Genomic DNA, 23431 nt, shown 5'->3' on the forward strand with positions numbered 1-23431 from the left:
GTAAGACCTTACATAAATATAGTAAAGAGTAGAACAATTTATATATGGTCGTTGGCTGCAATAAAACTTTATTATAATTAAATATTCACGGTTTGTGGTTATAGTACTTTGCTAATTGAACTGAACTATTTCATTCTCTACCCGGTCATCAGTGCTATAAAAATTTGGCTTATTTTTTAACTTTTACCAGTTCTGATTTAGCTTTCTCTAACTTATAATCATAGCCGACTACAGTTACAAGCCGGAGTCATGTAAGTTTGGCAACATGCAGCGGAGGCCAAGGCGGAAGCGCGGGAGCTATCTGTGAATGTTGATGCGTAGTGAACTTCGTCTTGTGTTTCGTTTTATTTTTCACGGATATTTTCGAGTACATATAACACGGCAAGTGATTGAATAAGCATACGTAAAATCTATTACCGAAATAAGCTTATGTGAAGGCGCAGCAGGGCTGTGTAGCTTGGCAGATTCGATTCTGGCTCAGTTCGGTGGTGGTATCTGAAGGTGCTCAAAACGTCATCTTTGTGTCGGTAGATTCGCTGGCACGTTAAATAACTCCTATGAGACAAAATTCCGTCTTTTCGGCGTCTCCCCAAAACCGTAAAAGCAGTTATTGGGACTTTGAATCAATAACATTATTATTTGTGAAGGCGCAGACTGAATTTGTGTCGTAGCAACTATATCATAAATGTTTTCTTACCTCGTTTAGGTTTCCTTCAGACGAGGAATTAAAACAAAAATGGATTTGTCACTTTAAACGGGATAATTGGGGAACCTAGGAAGGATTCAGTCGTGTGCGTAAGACATTTCACAGACGAATTTTTTCAACAGGGGATACAATTTGTTATATTAAAGGCAACATAACTATATTACCATCTACCTCTTATGAGCTTCTTTCTGATGCATGCCAATTATTTTCCAAATTTGTCAAAATATTTGTCATCAAAATGTATTAAAAGAAAATATCCTGATAGGAGACTTGAAGTGAAGAGTAGGGAAAATAAAAAATGGATGATTCGTCAAATGTAAGTCATTACTCAAAATTCTCCAAGATATGAATGTCTCTGTATATGTTGATAGTTAACCGGTGTCGGTAAAAGAACTGACATGTTGAACTGATGGTGAAATATCCAAATGATCTCAACGAAATAAATATTCATGAAATTCTACAGGAGCCACTGCTAGTGGTATTAGTGTCAAATGTGCACAAGGAAATGTATTAAAAATGCTTGACAAGCTCGTAGAGTTTCTTGAGATAAGCAGTGAAAGCACAGAATATTTGTCCTACGATACCTTATATATTTAAGGAAACAATTCGAACTTTACACTGAAAGGAAGAAGAGTTACTCAAAAATTTTCGTTTGAAACTCTGAAAGCAAATTATTTACTGTTACGGAAGTTTCAAAGTGATAAGTTTGAAAGAAGATTTGGTCAGTACCGATAGCTTACTGGTTGTAACTACAATGTTACTGCACTTTAAGTCCTAGGTGAGTGAGATGAAAATTAGGATTAAGGGTGTTCTAGTCTTGCAGTGGTATAGGAAATTGCAAATTGGCTGGAGCCAATTAGAAATGTTTGATTCCATCAAGAAAAGTGATATCAGGCCCAATATGGAAGTAATAAACCAGTTAGACTCACTTTCGTCATGTGAATTTTTTGGTTGGTATTTTGAGATGTCAGGGGTGATATACATTTCTGGGTATGCAGTAATGACAACATCCAGAAGGATAAGCTGTGCCACATGTTTAGGTCTCCTGCGGAGTAATGAAACAGATGACCTCTATTATGATGAACTTCAGAGAGGTGGGTTAATAGTGCCATCAGATTGTGTTGTGTGTGTCTGCGCATCAGTAACAAGAATATTTACCTTGCTGGTATCTGAAGACTACAACGGAGACGATTTGGATGGTGAAAATCAGAAACAATTTCTCTTCTCTCTATCCAGAGCTGCTTTAGGGAGAGATGAAAAATCAACAGTTCTGGTTTGAACGTGGTCATTGTGAGTGTGACAATAATGGTCTGTTCATTGTTTATTGCCAACATTTGTAAAAGTTGTGTTAAATAATTATAGAAATCAGATGAAGAATAAGAGTTGTGTCAGCAGTGAGGATAAAAACATTATGCTGAGGAAGCTGTCAAAGCTCCATAGTAATGAGCTTGTGGGTACTGTTCTTAAGGTGTTTTGTTTTCATTCACGTAAAATGTATTTCTAACTTCAGTGAATGAATTTACTGATGTGTGCGTTTCTTAGTATTATTTTACGATGAGGGAGCTCTTTATCATAATCACTGTGTTGGACTAAATGTAGTGAATATGTGTGAAATCATTCAAAGTCGGGCACGTCTCCTTTCCTCTCGGCCGCCACTTGACTGATATGTACAGCGTTGCCAAGCGTATCTTCCGGTTTTAACTGTAGATGGCTCTGCTTATAATAGATGTTCATCTAGCTTTTTAAATGAAAATTGTGTTGGCAACACTGATTCCAGGCCACCAGCACCAGGCGTCATTCGCGCCCTCGCACATCACTAGTAGAAGGAGAAGGATAGGTTGACATGTGTGCAAAAATATAGTATAATACCTATTAGGAGATGACATTACTGTTCTAAAACAATGGCAGATCCTCGCATAAAGGCTATTCGAATCAAGACTGGTGTAGTTAAACGCATAGCGAAGGAGAAGGTAACTTACGAACGTGAGGCTGAACAGCAAAGCGAAAAAATTCAAGTTTATAAAAATGAAGGTAAGGATAATTAAAAAAAAAAGTATTTGTCCCTTTCAGTTTACTTATTACTCATGTTGTATTATATTTAATCCTATGGGACAACTGATGGATTCTTTATTCTAGTTCTGATTGTCTTATTTACTGCCATCTGCAGCTGCGTGAGTTTGGGCGTGAGTGTAGGTTGCCTTCGTGATAAGAATTATCGTGTTTCGAGAATGTTTCCAAAACACTTATGCATTCCGTGCCCGCTCGTTCTTAGTTATGTGGATTGTCGCATGCGTTGAATAAAACGTGTAGCCGACTACAACCAAGAAATAAATAAAATAAATCGCAGCTTTTCTGTAAAACGAATATATTTGTTTGTTAGATTCCTCTTAACGAGAGTCACTTTTTTCTATGATAGTCTAATAATTTCACATTATGAGTATGATGTTTGATATTTGCACTTAGGCCGTAACCGAAGTGATTAATTTTGGAAGGGAACTTCATTACCGTACCAGTTCTACTAAGTGGATTTGAAACGAATATTTTCGTTTTCCTCGTCATCAACTACCTAAGGGCTACTTACATTTAATCTTCCAGATACTGAGAAAATGCGTATGCCTACTTACGTTATTGGTTGTGATAAACTTCTCCACAGTATTACAGAAAATTAGGTGTGTCGTTTGTTTGAAAGTGTGTGTATTTATTTCAATTTTAAAATTAGCATTGTTTTAAATACTGTCAACTAAGACATTTCAGATCTGATAGCATCAAAGTTACCGGGCGAGTTGGCCGTGCGGTTAGGAGCGCGCAGCTTTGAGCTTGCATCCGGGAGATAGTGGGTTCGAATCCTACTGTCGGCAGCCCTGAAGATGGTTTTCCGTGGTTTCCCATTTTCATACCACCTTAATTAAGGCCACAGCCGTTTCCTTCCCATTCCTAGGTTTTTCCTATCCCATCGTCGCCATAAGACCTATCTGAGTCGATGCGACGTAAAGCAAATTAGCTAAAAAGACAAAAAAACCATCAAAGTTTAATTGATCAGATCTACCATATGTATCAAAGTAGGCCTACAGTGTAAGTAGTTTGAGCTGTTCTTAGTTGGAAAGTGGCACATTCTATGTGGACAAAAAGGAATTAGACTTGCATGGCATGTGAAGGGTTTCTGGGAGCATAAGCCTCGAGATTAGTGATCATTCAGATGATGGTGATGATAATAATAATAATAATAATAATCAAATAATGCTTGGATTGGGTGTTGGATTTGCATGACCAGGAAAGTGGGTCTACCCGTCATAAAGCGGTCTAGGGGCCTCTAGTACCCCCTGGTCAACACCATTGGTCTGTTTTGGTTTGGTTCAATCAGTGACAAGACCATTTGTTGGTTAGGTTAGGTCAGGTCTCATACTCGCTTGACAACGAATGGTTAGGGGGGTGTATAGTATGCGCACTTTTTAGTGATAGATTTTTGTACTCGTTGGAGAAGTAAGAAGGGTTCCGTTAATACTGCCAACTGAATAGAAAAGAAATCTGAACTGAATCGATAATATGATCGATCGATATGAGTTTTATAAACCTTTATTATTTTAAGCAAACAACTGTGTCACACACACAATATATAATACTATGTAACATTTCCCATTGCAAAACGTGTTCATAGCATGAATTCTATAGTTTGGCTTTGCTGTGTAAACAACAACAGTACGAGTACTTAAAGTGTACGCCAGATGTCGCACAGCGATGATAAGTGATTCTTAGTTTGTGTTTCAAAGGTTGCCAATACGAATCTCGAAGATAACCGAAGTTGACCACTTCAGCACTAGGGTGTAAATCTAGCACTAAAAAGTGCGCAGATAGTAGTTGCCACGGAGCAGCCTAGAGGCCTCTGCTATCCCCTGGACAAGACCACTGGTCTGTTTTGGTTTGGTCTGGTGAGTGGCAAGTTCATTGACCTGTCTTGATTTGGTGTGTCAAGTGACAAGATCATTGGTCTGCTGTGTTGCTTGCACATACCATGACAATTTCAAACTGGGCAGTTTTCTTATTTTCACCAAATGTGGCAGCCCTGTGAACAGACATGATGCAAGCTCTATTGGAGATGATAGAAAGTTGTCCTAATCACAGCTGGCCAAATAGCAACAAAGAAAATGGTCACATTTTGTACATTTATTCAGTCTGTTTCTTACAGTAATTCTTGTATATAAGTAAGGATTCTAGGGGCAGTTTGGTAGCTCCCTGGCAAACATACTCCTCACTGCTACTTCAGGTACCACTTCACATAATTTTTACATGCTTTTACTGTTTCCTAAATGTGCGAACCTGTAGTTATATCATTATAGACATCTCAAATGTGTCAGCATCATTCTAAGTTTAGTCAAATCTATCCAGTATATCAAAGTACAGTACATATAGTTTGAGCTGTTCTTTTGTAAGGTAGTATGTTGAAGGTTCGTATGAACATTTTAATGACCTTGAATCTTACATTAACCTTATATCTGGAAAAATAGATATTCTATTTGAGTTACTAAAAAAAAAAATTAAAAAAAAAAAAAAGCAAGAATTGTTTAATTATTGTCTCTATAATTAGGCTGACAAACTGCATTTTGTTTATGTGGCATGTTCAGCAATGCTGAAATTGCAGGCGTATAGGCTTTCGGCTGTGACAAGTTAATAATAATAATAATAATAATTTTTATTTATTCACCTAGAACACTTAATAATTACTGATGAGAAGAATGTGAAAACAATATTTACAATAATAACAGTAATAGTATTAATAAAAATAATCACACTTAAGGGGACTTGGGACACATTTTTTTCGGTAAATGGATGAAATTGTCGGAATTTGAATTCTGGCATAAATAAATTATATTAACCTTGCTCTACATAATAAAAGTGGTTTTGTGCCGCTGTGACTATTTTTGACGTAGTTACGGCCGTTTTTAAGTGGCTCTGCACGGTCTTTTGATTCTCCACCACGCCCCCTTTTCTCTGTACGCTCGGCTATCCGTGTCCCTTCTGTTACCATTAATTCCCTCTTTTCAGTAGCATTGAGATGACACAATTTTTGAATATTGGAATATATACTGCCATCTGTTGGCTATGTTATGAACTACTTCAACCTATAATTTAGTCAACATAAAACTTTATATTTTAGAACATGTTTATAATTATATCCATTCTAGTGACATGTTTGACTTGAAAAATTCTATGTGTTTATAGAAGTAGTATTTTAATATGTTTGAGAGTTGTAACCAAATGCATATATTTAATAAGTTAGTGGACAGCCTGACATCAGCCTATACACTTCCTTGTTTACTATTGGGTTTGTTTTGGTCAGTTTTGTGAATTGCAAGCAAGGTTGCAGGAAATTGTTAGTGAATATTATATCAAATCATGAGGAAGTAGATCCATCCAATGTAGGTAAACAAGTGCTTGACATTGCTGCATCATTTGACGGAACATGGCACAAGCGTGGCCATACATCTCTCTATGGCATTGGCATAGTGACTGACATTCTGAGTGGATTAGTTATAGATTACCATGTGTTATCTAAATTTTGTCACATGTGTGTTGTAACTGCTCATGAACTGGGTGAAGATTCTCCAGAACATAATGTATGGCTGGAAGGTCATAAAACATGTGGGGAAATGCTCCAGAATTATGAGGGATCATCTGTAGCAGTGAAAGTATTTGCAGCTGATAATTTATGGATAAGATCAGTGGAAGAATGTGGCATGCGCTACACAACTGTGCTTTTTGATGGGGATGCCAAAACATTTCTCCACCTGTCAAATGATGCAGTATATTGACCAGATGTACAATTGAAAAAAGAAGAGTGCATTAACCATGTTGCAAAAAGGATGGGGACTGATTTGAGGAATTTGGTGAAAGAGTGGAAAGTAAAAGGAACTACACTTGGTGGAAGGGGGCCTGGAAGTTTGAAAGAAGCAACTATTGTGAAGCTCACAAATTATTATAGGCAGGCAATATGTCCAAATATTCCCTCAGTAGATAATATGAAATCTGCAATATATGCCTCACTATACCATTACTCCTCCAGAGATGAAGATCCTAAGCATAAGAAATGCCTCTTGGGACCTGAATCATGGTGCTTCTACAACAAGAGTATCGCAACAGGACAAACCCCTCAAAACCCACAAAAAATGTCAGTTTAATTCACAACTGCAATGCTGCTGAAAATTGTGCCTGTATACCAAAGGCTGGCATCAACAGAACTTCTGTCTAGATGTTGTAGAGGGGCTACTCAAAATTCCAATGAAAGTCTTCATGCATGTATATGGAAAAAGTGCCCAAAAGAGACCTATGTGTCCTCAAAAAGACTTGGTATACCTGTTTCTAATGCAGTTTCAGAATACAACATGTGATGCAGTGCAACACAAGAAATAAAAATCGCTGTAAGGAATTATAAACTTTCACCAGTATCCACCAAACTTGCCACACAGAGATGAAAGAAGAAAATTTGACAGTCAGCGGTCAGTCACCCAACATAAGAAAACAGCCAGGAAAAGACTGAAAATCCTCAAGGTGCACAGGGAGGAAGCCAAGAAGGAGGGTAGGAGGTATAATGCTAGTGAATTTTAAGAGATTTGGAAAGGCTATTATGAAAATTTGTAATGGTTTTAGAACTAAAATTCATTAACTCAAAACACCATTTTTTGTAACCTGCAGTGTTCCATGCGGGTCAAATCTAAACCTATATTTACCAAAGTTGGTGTGTAGCTTCTATGTGACCTAACAAAGAAATTGTAGAATGGATTTTGCATTCTTTTTCAATATACTCATTTTATGAGGCAAAATGTACAGAAAATTAGTGGAAAATTACATGAAATAAAATTAAAAATTTGAAACAGGAGTTAATTGATCAACATAGGGTGAATCAAAAATTCCATCCTAGAGTTTTATGTTATAAGGAAGAATCATTTCACAAGTTTTCAAACTCTCAGGTAAAAATCCATCCCGCAGGGAACTTTTTGAAAGTTGCCTGTTTTGCGAGGGTCATAAACACAAAGTACACCATATCTCATAAACTAATAAGGATATTCAGCTGAAATTAAGATATATTCTTTCCATAGTAGTCCTACATATTCCATAAAAATTTCATTGTGATTGCTCAAAAATTGTGGAAAATAAGAAAATGTGTCCCAAGTTCCCTTAAAAAACAAATGTCATCTATATAATACACATCGTACATAGAGTACATTAAAAATATGTGAGTAATGGACACTATATATACTACTTACGAGAAAGTTTCAAAAATATATAAATTTCTACAATATACAGAGATATTGCCTTCAAATGAGAGGTGAAGAGAGGTATTATAAAGAAGAGGATCTGTGAAAGGAAGAGGGAAATAATAATGAAGAGGAGGTGCTGGACATGCTTCTGACGTCCACTGGTAAGAGATTCTATTGTCGGGCTGCGGTAATGGTGAATGATTTCGTGTAGGTTGTTCTGTGTACAGGAAGGGATAAACATATGGTGCTGCAGGATCGGGTATTTTTGTTATGGTCTGTGGAGAAGAGTTTGATGCAATCACGGAAATAGGCTGGTTGAGAAGTTTTAAGAATATCTGCAAAAAGCAAAGAGTATAAAGTGTGCGTCTTTCTTGCAGGTGAAGCCACCCGAGCCGTGTGAACAACGATGTGACAGGGTCAGCGTAACAAAGTCCACAGTTAAATCTTACACAAGCATTTTGTTTATGTGGCATGTTCAGCAATGCTGAAATTGCAGGCGTATAGGCTTTCGGCTGTGACAAGTTAATAATAATAATAATTATTTTTATTTATTCACCTAGAACACTTAATAATTACTGTAATTTCCTTCCCCATTCTACTCCTAGGTTGTTGTAAACTATATCACAGTAATCAAAATGAGGTAATGCGCGTGATTCAACAATAATTTTCTGTAGTTCTAAAGGGAAACCGTTTTTGAATTTACTGAGACAGTGTAGCGTTAGGTATATTTTTCTACGCGGATATAGTTAGGGCAGGCCTGGACAGATGTTCGTCAAATATTATACCAAGATTCCTTATGTTTTGGCTATAGGCCTACTGTATGGGAGTAGCAATTAATGAACAATTGTGGTAATGCTGTTAGTTTGAGTTTGCAAAGGGATTTAGGATAACCAATAGTTATTTCCTGGGATTTTGATGGGTTTAATTTTAATCCATGATTTTTTTTGTCCATTTATCTATGGTCATCAAGTCTTCATTCAGGTGAAGTGTTTCTGAGTGTAGGTTTTTGGGTTTTCTTTGTATATGTATCTGTAAGTCATCTGCGTATAAGTGGTGTTTACAGTGTTTTAATCCGGAAGCTATGCCATTTATATACAAAGGGGAAAAATAGGGGGCCCAGTACAGATCCTTGTATTCCCATGTCAACCGTATGCCAATTTGAATATTCATTGTTGTTATTAGCTACACATTGCCAGCGACCGGTTAGATAGGAACTGATCCACTGAAGTGCACTCGCGGAGGACTTTAAATTATTTAATTTGTATATAAGTATGTCCCTGTCAAGTGTCGAAAGCTTTACTAAAATCCATTCATGCTAGAACTTATGTCATCAGTCACATGTGTTAATGCACTGCAAGTGTTGTGTCTTGGTCTAAAGCTGGAGTGGTGGATATCAATGAGATTGTGTTGAGTAAGATAGTTGGTAATCTGCTTGTGTACTATGAATTCTAAAGCTTTTGATGATACTAAAGATGCTAATCGGCCGATAGTCACTGACGTCCGTTGCGAGTCTTATCAATCAATCAGTCACTACTGATCTGCATTTAGTGCAGTCATCCAGGTTGCAGATTCCCTATCTGTTGTTTTCCTAGCCTTTTCTTAAATGATTGCAACGTACTTACAGTTAACGTTATAGACAGTTATGCCTTTCAGCGTTAACTCTACAAGCTTCTTTGAATTTATTAAACGTGTAACTTTTTGACGAATACGAATAAATAATATCATCCATAAAAATATATAAATAAAATTACTCAAAAACTTAATAAAATTAATAAGCATAATTAACCGAAATGTCCGTAGTATGGGCGCCAGAGTTCACCAGAATGGATCCCTCGAATTTAGATAAGAGCATGATAAACTTTATATCCCAGGGCGTGTACATAATGCTGCGTACTGGTACATCTGCTGCAGGCCTTACCTAACCTCCTGAAAACGACTAATTAGGTAGGAACTGCACCTAGGTTCATCAATAACACTGATTCTAAAATAGCTAACTATATTCTTAACAAATTCCGTGCATGAGCACCTCATCAACATACAACATTATACATATAATACACACATAAAATATTGCTGGAAGACTCCATATTTACAACAACAATAATAATAATGAAAACAGTGGGAAAACGAAAGCGAGAACTAAGCTACCATTTGTAGATAGTCCGATGAACAATGTATATGTATGAAGATAAATACCCTTCACTGTCTCTATATCAATTCGACTTACCGATTCTCATAATCGGCAGTTATCACATCACACAGACACTGTACCTTGTACTACTGTGTTCACATATTTTAACACTTGTTGTAAAGATATATACACACGTCTGTCGATCCTCAACATAAATTTATGGAAAGCCTGAGATAGCTTTCACCAACATATAATGCTAGGCCGCCACAAGTGCTACAATACATAATGCGCAAGCACTCTCCACAATCAGCCACTTTCCATGAACATAACAAGACTACGCTCCACGAACGTTTGAAGTCCAGTCCATTGCAGCCGTGTCACTCCAGTACCGTGTATCAGCACCACTTCCTTCCCGTACAGTGCGTCAGTTGTAGTTGTAGTTATCTTCCTTCTCGTTCCTTTACAATCACCTCTACAATCACCCTTACAATGTTTCTGGTTGCCGCCGTATGATCAACCTTTATAGACATCAACATCCCCCTCCTCCTAGATGAGACGTCTGGATTGGTGCTTGCCAGCCAATCATGGGTGGTCCTCTTCTCAAGCCCAAGCCCTGAACTACTTCTTCCTCCCAAGACAATAACAAACTCTGGGGAGTTTTACATGAATCATCAAATTTCCCTGGTACAACAACAAGCTCATCTCATCAGGCTGGGATATATACATGACTAATGGAATTTCCTGACACAAGTACATCACAACAGACACTGGGGTAGCCATATGACTCATTCAAATTACCAGAGTTATTACAGCAATGTTTTCCCACTCGTGCAAAACAAATTACTCATACCTACATATGTGGATATCTTCCAGCTTACCAATATAAATGGCAAAGTATACAAATGAAATAATAATAATAATAAAAATAGAATACTGACAATAATATCTCTAACTTCTACATATAATTCTGGGGTGTGATATATGTACTATCACAAACGTCACCACAATCCTGTATTTGCAACTAGTACTCTGGCCTCATTTAGTTCTATACCTCTTATCTTTAAATTGTTAGAAACAGAGTCTAACCATTGTCATCTTGGTCTCCCTCTACGTCTCTTAATCTCCAAAACACAGTCTATTATTCTCCTAGGTAACCTATCCTCCATTCGCCTCACATGACCCCACCACCGTAGCCGGTTTCTGCGTACAGCTTTGTCCATAGTGTTCATTCCTAAGTTAGCCTTTATCTTCATTGCAAGCATCCTCCTGCCATTGTTCCCACATGCTTGTACTGGTGATCATTCTCGCTACTTTCATGTCTGTTACTTCTAACTTATGAATAAGATATCCTGAGTCCACCAAGCTTTTGCTCCCGTAAAGCAAAGTTGGTTGAAATAATAATAAGTTAATTTATTAATTTGCCCCCCTAATCAATACAATAAATCTTGTCTTTGCTGAATTACATTTGACATGTTAAGATTTATAAAAATTGTTATTTCTCCCGTGACATTAATAGGGATGTATAGAACTAGCACCGATAGAGCGCACTGCTGTTGTACTGGGTAAGCGGAATGCGCTTGTCATATGTCACGTGTGTACTCGTGCCGCTAAATATCCACGAATTTAAGTTACTAAATTGTTATTTTCATGACTATGCCGAGCCATTGCAGTGTTCCTCTTTGCAAAAATTAGGGAAGCCATTTTTGTTTCACCAGTTTCCACAAAATAAAGGAAAGAGGAAGAAATGGTTACATGATATTAGAAGGAAAAATTTCGGTGAGAAGAATCTGACCGAAAATAGGCCTATTAAAGTGTGTTCCCATCGTTTTCAACCCAATGACTTCACGAAAACTTTGTTGGGTAAGTGCGATTTACAAAGGGAAATAATTCCTATTTTCTACCTATAAACTGATTAGGCATTTCGATAACAACCACCGAATTTATACGTTTGTATTTAAAGGTGAGAGAGCAAAATTAAAACCGGGCGACGTTGCATCGTTTTTCCGTGGACCACGAACAGAAAAAAAAAACAAGGAAGATGTCATACACTAGATAATTGCCGGATTACCACGATAAGCCTACAATATCGGAATATGCAGAAATCACCTCCTTTGAAGTACGGGAAAAAATCATGAATATACCCGAACAAATACTACAGGTAATTTGGTTGTTGAGCAAACTGCGTAATCCTGATTCCATATTGCTTTATGCAGGGTTTTTAGACGTCCAACATTGCAATTTGGTGTTTGCTGTTCTGGGAGAAAAAGATACAATTTACAGATATTCCCTCTTGAACCCAGACTGTGTTTCTTCTCGACAGTTATGAAGCTACGGACCGAAAAATCTGACAAGGAACTAGGCCTTAACTTCGGAATCCATAAAACTAATGTTGGGAGAATATTTAACGTTTGGATTAATTTCATGTACTGCCAATTTAAAGAGTTGAACATTTGGCCTGATAGAGAAAATGTCCTTGAAAACAGCCCCCTTGCTTTTAGACAGAAATGCCCTTCGACTATAGTTATAACTGGTGCAACTGAGATTATAATAGCAAAACTTGTTCCAAGGACAAACATTCCATTTTCAGAGGGCTAACTGGCCTCAACTGTTTGGTAGGGGGATGCTGAAAAGTTTATAAATTTTGGCTGCATGTTTCTGGACACTGAATAATACCAGTCTTGGGGAAGTGCTCTAATGAATAGCAATATGCTTACATCATGCCTTGGGGCCTGCTCCAGCAAAACATTCACATTCCCCTCCTATAATGTCACCAGGTACTCCTAAAACAAGCTTCACATTATAGGTGTTATATTTTGTGTACTCGGATTTCACAACACTGCATTTTAGAATTTCATCCACCGAGCTCGATAGCTGCAGTCGCTTAAGTGCGGCCGGTATCCAGTAATCGGGAGATAGTGGGTTCGAGCCCCACTGTCGGCAGCCCTGAAGATGGTTTTCCGTGGTTTCCCATTTTCACACCAGGCAAATGCCGGGGCTGTACCTTAAGGCCACGGCCGCTTCCTTCCAATTCCTAGGCCGTTCCTATCCCATCGTCGCCATAAGACATATCTGTGTCGGTGCGACGCAAAGCAAAAAAAAATCATCCGATTGAAATTAACCTTTTATAAACAAGGCAAACTTTTCATTGAAGAGTCGGTATCCAGCATAACACAATGATTTGTAGTTGGAAACAGGTGCTCGATCTATTTCCGATTTTCTAAATACGAAATAATCCATCAAATGCAAATTTGTGATAGTAATCTTCACCTTTTGGCTGATGGTTAAATCTTCAAAGGAACCGGCACTGGGAAACTCAAGTAATTCACATGCCTTTGGTGGTGGACAAGGCTGTATCTGCAGTTTCATGTGAGCCATCAACCTTAAAAAAGTAGGCCTACATGAATCGAAGTCTATAAGCAAGGGGAGCAAGTGCGTATTTAAACCTCTATTTATGATTTAAGTCTTGCGGAGGTATATTAATCAATGTACAATACTCAAGTACCGGTAATTGCAATTTTAGGAAAAGATTCCTATTCATTATTTGGATAAAAAAAAGCGTTAGAATTTTCTAATTACCGCTGTACTAATTCTTGCTTCCTCCCGCTAGTTTTAGCGTCTCTGGTCCGCAGCTCATTTGCCAGCTGTTTAATGCTTAAACGCTGAAAATCGTCCGTAACATACTATACAACGTCCTATACAATTAATTAATATAGTCTTGGAGTAAAATGAGAGAAGATACAATCGGTTTTAGTTCAGAAAACTCTATCACATTCTATATATTACTCGCAGCTGACTGGGAGAAACATAAGACGATCGCCTTGCGCTTACCCAGTAGTACACGAGCGCTATCTGGCGCGAACTTTCTCTGCCTACATCCCTATTGCCACTGTAATCCCGTTCAGTAAGGAAGTGAAGAACTAGGTATGATCCTGACTGAAGCTCTTGATTGGTCTACACACATAAGAAATACATGTAGAGAGATGTACGCGACGCTACACCCTCTGAAATGACATAAGGACATTTTGCCACAAGACGTAAAGATAAAACTACTTCAAACTTTGATACTACCAATACTTGACTATTGCGACATTGTCCTCGTTGATGCGACCCGTGAACAAACTTTGAAACTTCAGTGAGCATTGAACTCTGTTAATTTAACATGTCAATGTAATTCAAGAAAGACAAGATTTATTGTATTGGTTAGGTGGACAAATTAATAAATTAACTTATTGTTATTATTTCAATCAAATGTCATCAATACGGATCAAAAATTATATTTAACACTTGTAAAGCAAAGTTGGTCCGAAAACAGATCGATGTAGAGTTAGTTTTATCCGGGAGCTGACTTCCTTCTTACAGAACACTGTTTATCGCAACTGCGAGCTCACTCCATTAGATTTAGTGCACCTTGATTAAATCTCACTATATTACCATTCTGGGAGAACACGCAACCTAAATACTTAAAATTATCTACCTGTTCCAGCTTTGTATCACCAATCTGATATTCAGTTCTCTTGGATTTCTTACCTACTGATATCAATTTAGTCTTTGAAAGGCTAATTTTCATACCATACTCATTGCACCTATTTTCAACATACATACATACATTATTGACTTTTATGCCTTTCAGCGTTCAGTCTGCAAGCATATGTGAATTTACTAAACGTCGCCACAATCCTCGATTTGCAACTCGTGCAGTGGCCTCATTTAGTTCTATACCTCTTAGCTTTAAATTGTTGGAAACAGAGTCTAACCATCATCAATACCAATATAATGGTCTGTTATTGGACATTATAAATTTTCCAGCTAACTCATTCTTGGTTGCCTGCGTTTCGCCCTCGTGTGCTAAGTTAGGTTCGTCACTTGGGACTTAGCACACCACCCAAGACGCAAGGCTAGTGCATACCGTGGAGGCCACTGCATAGGCTACTTGAAGCCACCAGCAGTGCCAGTGCACTATGAGAGCTATGTCTCATTTCCAAACATTCATGCCTGCCTGGCCATCAAATGATGTAGATGTTGGTTCCCTATGGGAATCAACATCTAAATCATCTAACCATTGTCGTCTTGGTCTACCTCTACTTCTTATCCTCCATAACAGAGTCCATTATTCTCCTAGGTAACCTATCCTCCTCCATTCGCCTCACATGACCCCACCACCGAAGCCAATTTATGTGTACAGCTTCATCCATCGAGTTCATTCCTAAATTAGCCTTTATCTCCTAATTCCGAGTACCCTCATGCCATTGTGCCCACCTGTTTGTACCAGCAATCATTCTCGTTATTTTCATGTCCGTTACTTCTAACTTATAAGATATCCTGAGTCCACCCAGCTTTCGCTCCCGTAAAGCAAAGTTGGTCTGAACAGACTGATGTAAATATAGTTTTGTCCGGGGGGCCGACTTCCTTCTTACAGAATACTGTTGATCGCAACTGCGAGCTCACTGCATTAGCTTTGCGACACCTTGATTCAATCTCACTTACTATATTACCATCCTCGTCTCCATAAGACCTATCTGTCGGTGCGACGTAAAGAAAATAACAAAAAAAAGAAATTACCATCCTGGGAGAACACACAACCTAAATACTTGAAATGATCAACCTGTTCTAGCTTTGTATCACCAATCTGACATTCAATTCTGTTGAATTTCTTACCTACTGACATCAATTTAGTCTTCGAGAAGCTAATTAATTTTCATACCATACTCATTGCACCTATTTTCAAGTTCCAAGATATTAGACTGGAGGCTTTCGGCACAATCTGCCATTAAGATCAAGTCGTCAGCATAGACCAGACTACTTGCTACATTTCCACCTAACTGAATCTCTCCCTGCCATTTTATACCTTTCAGCAGATGATCCATGTAAACTACGAACAGCAAAAAAGATTACAGTCTTGTCTACCCTGAACCAAGAACTCATTCTACCATCAATTCTCACTGAAGCCCAATTGTCAACATAAATGCCTTTGAGTGATTTTAATAATCTGCCTTTAATTCCATAATCCCCCAATATAGCGTACATCTTTTCCCTCGGTACCCTGTCATGTGCTTTCTCTAGATCTACAAAACATAAACACAACTACCTATTCCTCTCGTAGCATTTTTCAATTACTTGGCGCATACTGAAAATCTGATCCTGATAGCCTCTCTGTGGTCTGAAACCACACTGGTTTTCATCTAACTTCCTCTCAACGACTGATGGCACCCACCCTTCCAAGTTGCCAGTGAATACTTTGCCTGGTATACTAATCAATGAGATACCTCGATAGTTGTTGCAATCCTTCCTGTTCCCTTGCTTATAGATAGGTGCAATTACTGCTTTTGTCCAATCTGAAGGTACCTTACCAACACTCCATGCTAATTTTACTACTCTATGAAGCCATTTCATCCCTGCCTTCCCACTATACTTCACAATTTCAGGTCTTATTTCTGCTGCTTTATGACAATGGAGTTTATCTACCATCCTTTCCACTTCCTCAAGCGTAATTCCACCATCATTTTCCTCTTCCCCATGAGCTTGGCTGTTCGCAACACCACCAGGATTATTTTACATTGAGAAGATGTTCAAAATATTCCCTCCACCTCTCCAGTGATTCCCTGGGATCTATTGAGTTCACCGGAATTACTCAAAACACTGTTCATTTCCTTTTTCCCTCCCTTCCTAAGATTCTTTATTACTGTCCAGAAAGGTTTCCCTGCTGCTTGACCTAACCTTTCCAGGTTATTACCAAAATCTTTCCACAACTTCTTTTTGTATTCAACAACTATTTGTTTTGCTCTGTTTCTTTCATCTATGTACAAATCCCTGTCTGCCTCAGCCCTTTTTTGGAGCCATTTCTGATAAGCCTTTTTACGTTTACAAGCTGCTCTCACTTCATCATTCCACCAAGAAGTTCTTCGCCTTTTCCCATCTTTAAACACATTTGTTCCTAGGCATTCCCTAGCTGTTTCTTACAGCATCCCTGTATGCCACCCATTCTCTTTCTGTATCCTGAACCTGCTTACTGTCTACTGTTCGAAACTTAGAACTTTCTGATGACATTTTTGCAAAACTTGAGACACTGGTTTGGATGTGAAAAAGATGCTGCAAGTATCAATGGACAGGCCAAAAGTAAACCTGAAGCTTTTGGAAGATCTAAAGAAGGTGATTCACCTTCAGATCTCGAGCTGTTGGATTTTGGAACCTGCTCCTTGCCTACTATTCATGGTGCATATAAAACGTCACACAAGTACTCTGAATGGAACATACAGTTTTTTGCGCTCCCTATATTACTGCTTCAAGGACTTTCCAGGTAGATGTGCAGATTTAATTGCATAACAGGATCACTTCTTTCCTCTGAAGTTCTGCTCTATCAGATGAGTCGAAAACTCAAAAGTTATTGAGAGCTGTCAAAATGCTGCCACATATTGAGAAGTATGTTTATGCTTTTGAGGAAAAACCTCCTGCATTAGAAAACTTGGGAATTATAAAATGTTTTGTAAGAAATGATCTGCTCCCAGCACAGTTGTGATTCATGCGTTCTGTTTCCCTTGAACTGGAACAGTCTCTCTTAATTATTGTTATTATTGAATATCCAAAGCATTTTGGAACCCTATTTTACATAGTATACTAGGGTTGTAGTTAAAATACATATTCACTTTTACAGTGAAGAAGAATTCCTGTATCTAATCGACGGAAAATGAAGTGGATGAAGTTAATAAAATGTTTGTAACAGCACGGCTTCTTAAGTAAATGATACAGGGGTTTTGATAATGCATTGTTGCAATAATTCAAATGAGAGTTCAAGTCATGCCTTCTTTCAAATGCAGCACATTCAAACAATAGGTGATACACTGTTTGTGAGGCTCCGCAAACACACACATAGCCATCAGGACGATTAATTCTGAATCGATGAAAATAGTAACCAAATTTGCCATGACCAGTCAAAATTTAGTAATTTCAAAGCTTGGCACCAACACGTTACTTTGTAGGCGGTTGAAAACCTCAGGGAAGAATATTTCTCTGGTAACTTGGCCTTTAGTGGAAGAAGTCCAAATGTTGTTCCATTGATGGATTACGTGCTTCTTTATGATTTTTTTAGCGTAGCTAGGTGACATTTTGTCATAAGAAATTTCCAAATTAGATGTAGCCGCTGCTTTTACCAGTAGATCAGCTTTCTCGTTTCCAGATATTCCACAATGACCGTGAATCCAGTCAAAACAGATGTGCGGACTTTGTTGAGCTGTGGTTCTAATAGCTACAGCTGTTGGATTCAATTATCTTTATTATTTATCACATTCAGCGCAGCTTGTGAATCACTTAATAACCGAGATTTCTTATTGTTAGATTTGCACCATTCGATCGCAGACTTGATTGCCCACAGTTCAGCCTGGAAAATAGAGCATGTGGAAGAGAGTTTGTACTGGGATGAGAACACCTCAGAATCATTTTCAAGAACAACAAAGGCACATCCAACTGTCCTGTTCATCTGTACTTGGTATGCGAGATCCATCTGTGTAAATAAAGCAGTCATGGGTAATTGAGCAATTTTCATAAATGTTTTTGTAGAGACTTGGGTGATCAGACTGTAGAAAATGACAAGATTGCTCTAGAGTGGTATTCAGAATGGGCATTGGTGACAATTTGTTTTGCTTCAGAAAAGTGAGTTCCGCTTTTGCTATCGCCGTCAGAAATAGTGGCTCAAGGCCTGCAATGAGACGAGCTGCATCAGTAGAGGTGGTGCGGTAAGCACGGGAAATGCGAAGGGCAAATCCTCTCTGAATTTGCATCAATTTATGCTGAGCCCATTTCTTCTCAGGTGTCATTTGAAAAGAGGAAGCACAATACAATATCAGAGGTACAAACGCTGTATCATAAATAATTCTTAGTACCTCTGAATTTAGTCCCCAAGAAGGTCTGCAGGCAATAGCTATACCTTGCAAAAACTCTTAAGTATCAGAGTAATGATCTTTTGCATTTTATGTTCTCTGATCTGAGTACTATGCTTGAACACCTGTTGGAAGAAGTGTATAGAACTAGGTTTTAGTCAGCAAATACTAGTAAGAAACTTCTCTCGATTGATTTGAAGAAAACAGAAAACCTCAAGTCCTTCCATGCTGTTGACATTGGATTTGCAGCCTCAGTAACTTTAAAAGGTAAGGGAATAAAAGATGTGAAAGTTATTCAGTTCTATTGAGACTGCAAAAAACTTCTTGCTGATATTTATATGAGGCCTTTTGTAAAAAACCCTTCCTTTCAAGTGTGTTGGAGGTGCCAGTTGCTTCAATCTTGCAATTATGACTAATTCGTCTATTGGGACCTGCAGGGTAACTGCTGCATTAGAAGTTCTTGTTGAGACAACAATTATCTCCTACGGAATCTGGCAAAACGAGACTGCTTAGATTTCTCATCAAAGGAAGTAGTAGTGAAGTATCTCAAGTAGTTTGATCCCAAATCCGATCAATTAGACTATTTTCCTAGCGCCGCCTATTTTCAACACAAGGTTTCAAAAGAACTGATCCACTTCACACAAAAAGTGCTTGTTTTGTTTCACAGCAGCGTTGTTGTAGAAAGGTTTTTCAATAAACAAAGAATGCCTAGTAGAGAATCTTAATGAAAATAGCTTGATTGCCCAGCATCTGGTGTATGATGCAGTATCTGCAGCTGGTAGAGTATTAGCTGTCAGTGTTTTGAAAAAGGTGATCCCTGCAACCAAAAATGCATCAACATTGATAAATGAAGTTTTAGAAAATTATGAAGAGTACAGATAACATCGCAGCCAAAAGAAAATTAGCAGCAGAAGAAATAAAACCTACAGAATTGAAGAAACAATGTATTATGCGGAGTGCTAAGGAAAAGACAGAAGAACTGGAGAAAGAGGTGAAAATACTGGAAAAGTTAGCTGTAATTGTGTGTATCTATTGAGTACAAGCTATAGTCATTGTGAATTGATAATTAAATACATATGATACAAATTCACAAATTTGTTATAAAATGTATAAACTATAGCATAACACACAACTTTTTGTACATTACATATTATAAAGCATAAAAACTACTGTATATAGGGTAACATTTTTTTTTCTGTGATGCATATAAAAGTGATTGATTTAATATATGCCTTTCTTGTGTCTTATTACCTAGAAGTTTTTATTTAGAATAAGCATGGTACAGAATCTATTCAAGAATGGTTTACTTCCACAGTGTGTGTTATATAATACTCTTTCTTTGGTTGTGTTTATTGGATGTAAGTGCATTGTTACGTATAAGCAGTGATGTTAGATGGGACTTTTCAAGTATATTTTGTGTGTGTGTTATACAGCATTGTAAATTGAAACCAAATAGTTATATAGTTTGAAGCTAATTTATTTAAAACTGGCAATTTTTCAATCTATTGTCTTGTAATTGTTTTAATAGTCTTACAAATACGGTAATTTTGTATTCATTGGCATTATACTTTTTTTTTTTTCTTTCCAAAGCAAGAGTTGTACACATGTGTACAGATGTGAGGGGAGTTGGGAGGGCCTGTAAAAATGTTAAATTGTTTGTATTTAAAAAATCAAGGCTAACTGAATTTACTAAACAAAATATGCATTTGTTGGCAAAAAAATACAAACCGAAATCAAGGGTGTAATTCTTCCTAAAGGACTTTTAAAAAAGAAATCATAACATTAGGTACTGGAATGTTGCTGATAGTTATACTGAATATACTGGAAATATACTGGAATTTTGAAAATGGAACTTGGTAGACACGTATGTCGGGAAAAAATAATTCTCTTGTGACAGACCTTTTTGTACTTGATGTCCAGAGGTTGTTCCACTGTCTTATTAGATGTTTTGATTTGGGCTTTTACATACCTTAGGGGTGATTGGTTGTGGGTGATTTCTTTATTGGATAAGGAGGCTGCTTTTGCGAGGATGTATGCCTTTTCATTTCCAGGAGAACCGGTGTGTCCTCGTATCCAGGAAAGACGGATGTGGGGGCACTGCTGTGCCGTAATCTTATAGTAACAACTATTGTATTGACATTGTGTTCGTCGTTGATTGTGTTCAGTGCAACCTGCGAGTCGCATAGTATCGAAGGGCTACTATTGTTGTGTTCACACCACTCCACAGTAGACTTGATGGCCCATACCTTGGCTTGAAATAGTGAGCAGCTGGATGACAATTTGTATTGGGCTGAAAATACTTTTCTCGTAGACAACGAATGCACACCCACTTTGTCAGATTCAGTGTTATTAGGTGTGCGAGAGCCATCTGTGCAGATATAGTAGTCATGGTTGAGTGAGCAGCTATTGCAAATGTTACTAGGGTGACTGGATTCCAGGAAGTGACAGTTCTTCTCCATTGTAGTGTCAGGAATTGGTGCAGGTGATGTCATTAATGTGAGTTCAGCCATTCCGATAGCAGTAAAGAATAGGGGTTCTATTCCAGCGATACTAAGGGCTGCTTGTGTAGATATTGTGCGATAAGCACAAAAAATTTGACAGAAGATTCCTCTCTGAATCTGAATAAGTTTTTCCTTAGCCCACTGTTTTTCAAGTGTAGAATGAAGCGATGAAGCTCAATACAGTATTAATGGAATAAAGGTTGTGTAGTATATGATGTGGAGTACTTTGAGTTTATTCCCGATGACGGCCTGCATGCAGTAGCAGTGGCCTGAAGAAATGTATCTGATGTAAGCTTCATTTTATTGAAATGTGGTACTAAGATTTAAACAACATAGTTTTTGTAGGATAATTTCCTATTCCAGGGACATGGCTAAAGGTCTCTTTCCTACTCATAAAGATCACTGCCTCTATGTATAATCATCATCGCTATTACTGCCATCTTCTAATTGTAATGGGTTCCAAACTTTCAAGTCGACCTGTTTCCTTCACAAAATCATCTTGCAATTTCTCTGCATGTTTTACACAAGAATCCAGTTTTCCTGAGTTATTAATTTCAATGTTTATACAACAGTTAATACTGATTGCATTTAGGGTAGTCGTCCAGGTGGGAGATTCCCTATCTGTTGTTTTCGTAGCCTTTTCTTCAATTATTGGAAAGAATTTGGAAATTTATTGAACATCTCCCTTGGTAAATTATTTCAATCCCTAACTCCCCTACCTGTAAATGAATTTTGCCCCAATTTATTATACTCTTGAATTCCAACTTTATCTTCATAATGTGATCTTTCCATCTTGTGTTCTTGTCCTCTGATCACACTTTGTCAACTGAGGTTTTTTTGTGGCCTCAACAAAATTAGGATAACCAAGGTTAAGGAGTCTTCCATTTTCTGGCTTTACATAGCTGTTCTCATTCATCAGAAATTTGCATTTTTTTTAGTGTTGGAATTATTGCTTTCCCTTCCTCTGTTATTGTTGGTGGGGTTGGTTATTGAATTTTACTGCTGAAAACATAAATATATCTACCTTAGATAGGCCTTAAGAGTAGGCCTGTAACCAATCCTGAGCATGTGTTCCCTGAGTTACTAGAGAGATACCAACATTTTTTGGTTATACTAACTACTATTAGTTTATTGTACATGTCTAAGGAAGACTAGTTAACATTGAAATGTCTGTCTGTTAGGTCATACCGACAAATTATGTAATTTTATGGTCATACTTTGACACTTAGCAAACTCTGGTAAGAGGAGGCAGAATGAAATTCTATTCCCTCCTATATTGGACACTAATTCTATCTACATCATAATTTCCCTTTTGAGAGATATTAACTGGATTGCTAATTAATATTGTGATATAAATTAATTCAATCGCTAGTAGCTGTAAAAACACAATATTAGTCATATTAAGAAGGAAACAGCCAGGTCATAAAGAAAGTAAAATATCTTGGAAATTCAACAAGATTCCTTCTGGATAAAATTGGTGAGGATAGTTTATTCATAACATTTTCTTTTTTTCTTTTTCAGGAAAAGAGGAACACTATATTCGAAAGCAAGAAGAAGTTCTACAAGAATCATTGATGATGGTGCCGGATTGTCAACGGCGATTGGCTAATGCTTTTGAAGATTTAAAAAATCTTTTGGAAAGTGAAATAGAATTAGCTGAAACAGAAGAGTACATTGCTGCCCAGAAAGTGTTAGAAGAATCTAAACCTCAGCTTCCTGCAGGAAATCAAATGCCTTGCTGTTTTAGACCTTGAATGTGTACATATTCTAACAAACTGCTCAGTTTTTCTCTTCAGAAGACATTTATTTTGCTTGTGTTTTACATTGTGAAATGCTTTTTTTTTTTTTTTTTAATACTTTTGCAGCATAAGTATGTTTCAGTTACTAAACTTTTATAATCAACGTATTTAGAGTTAATAGGTAATGCAAAAGACTGATAACATTTTAATTTTTCGAGTTTTACAAATCTG

General features: G+C 37.5%; 1 protein-coding gene across 1 annotated transcript; it reads left to right on the forward strand.

Annotated features, from left to right (window-relative positions):
- Nucleotides 1–2480: 2480 nt before the first annotated feature.
- Tbca (Tubulin binding cofactor A) lies at nucleotides 2481–23215 on the forward strand. Its single transcript, XM_067137937.2, has 2 exons — nucleotides 2481–2737; nucleotides 22983–23215. Exons 1-2 carry the CDS (start codon nucleotides 2608–2610, stop codon nucleotides 23213–23215), a joined length of 363 nt encoding a protein of 120 aa, XP_066994038.1. The 5' UTR covers nucleotides 2481–2607.
- Nucleotides 23216–23431: the final 216 nt, after the last annotated feature.

Source organism: Anabrus simplex, chromosome 1 (assembly GCF_040414725.1).
Source record: "Anabrus simplex isolate iqAnaSimp1 chromosome 1, ASM4041472v1, whole genome shotgun sequence".
NCBI lineage: Eukaryota > Metazoa > Arthropoda > Insecta > Orthoptera > Tettigoniidae > Anabrus > Anabrus simplex.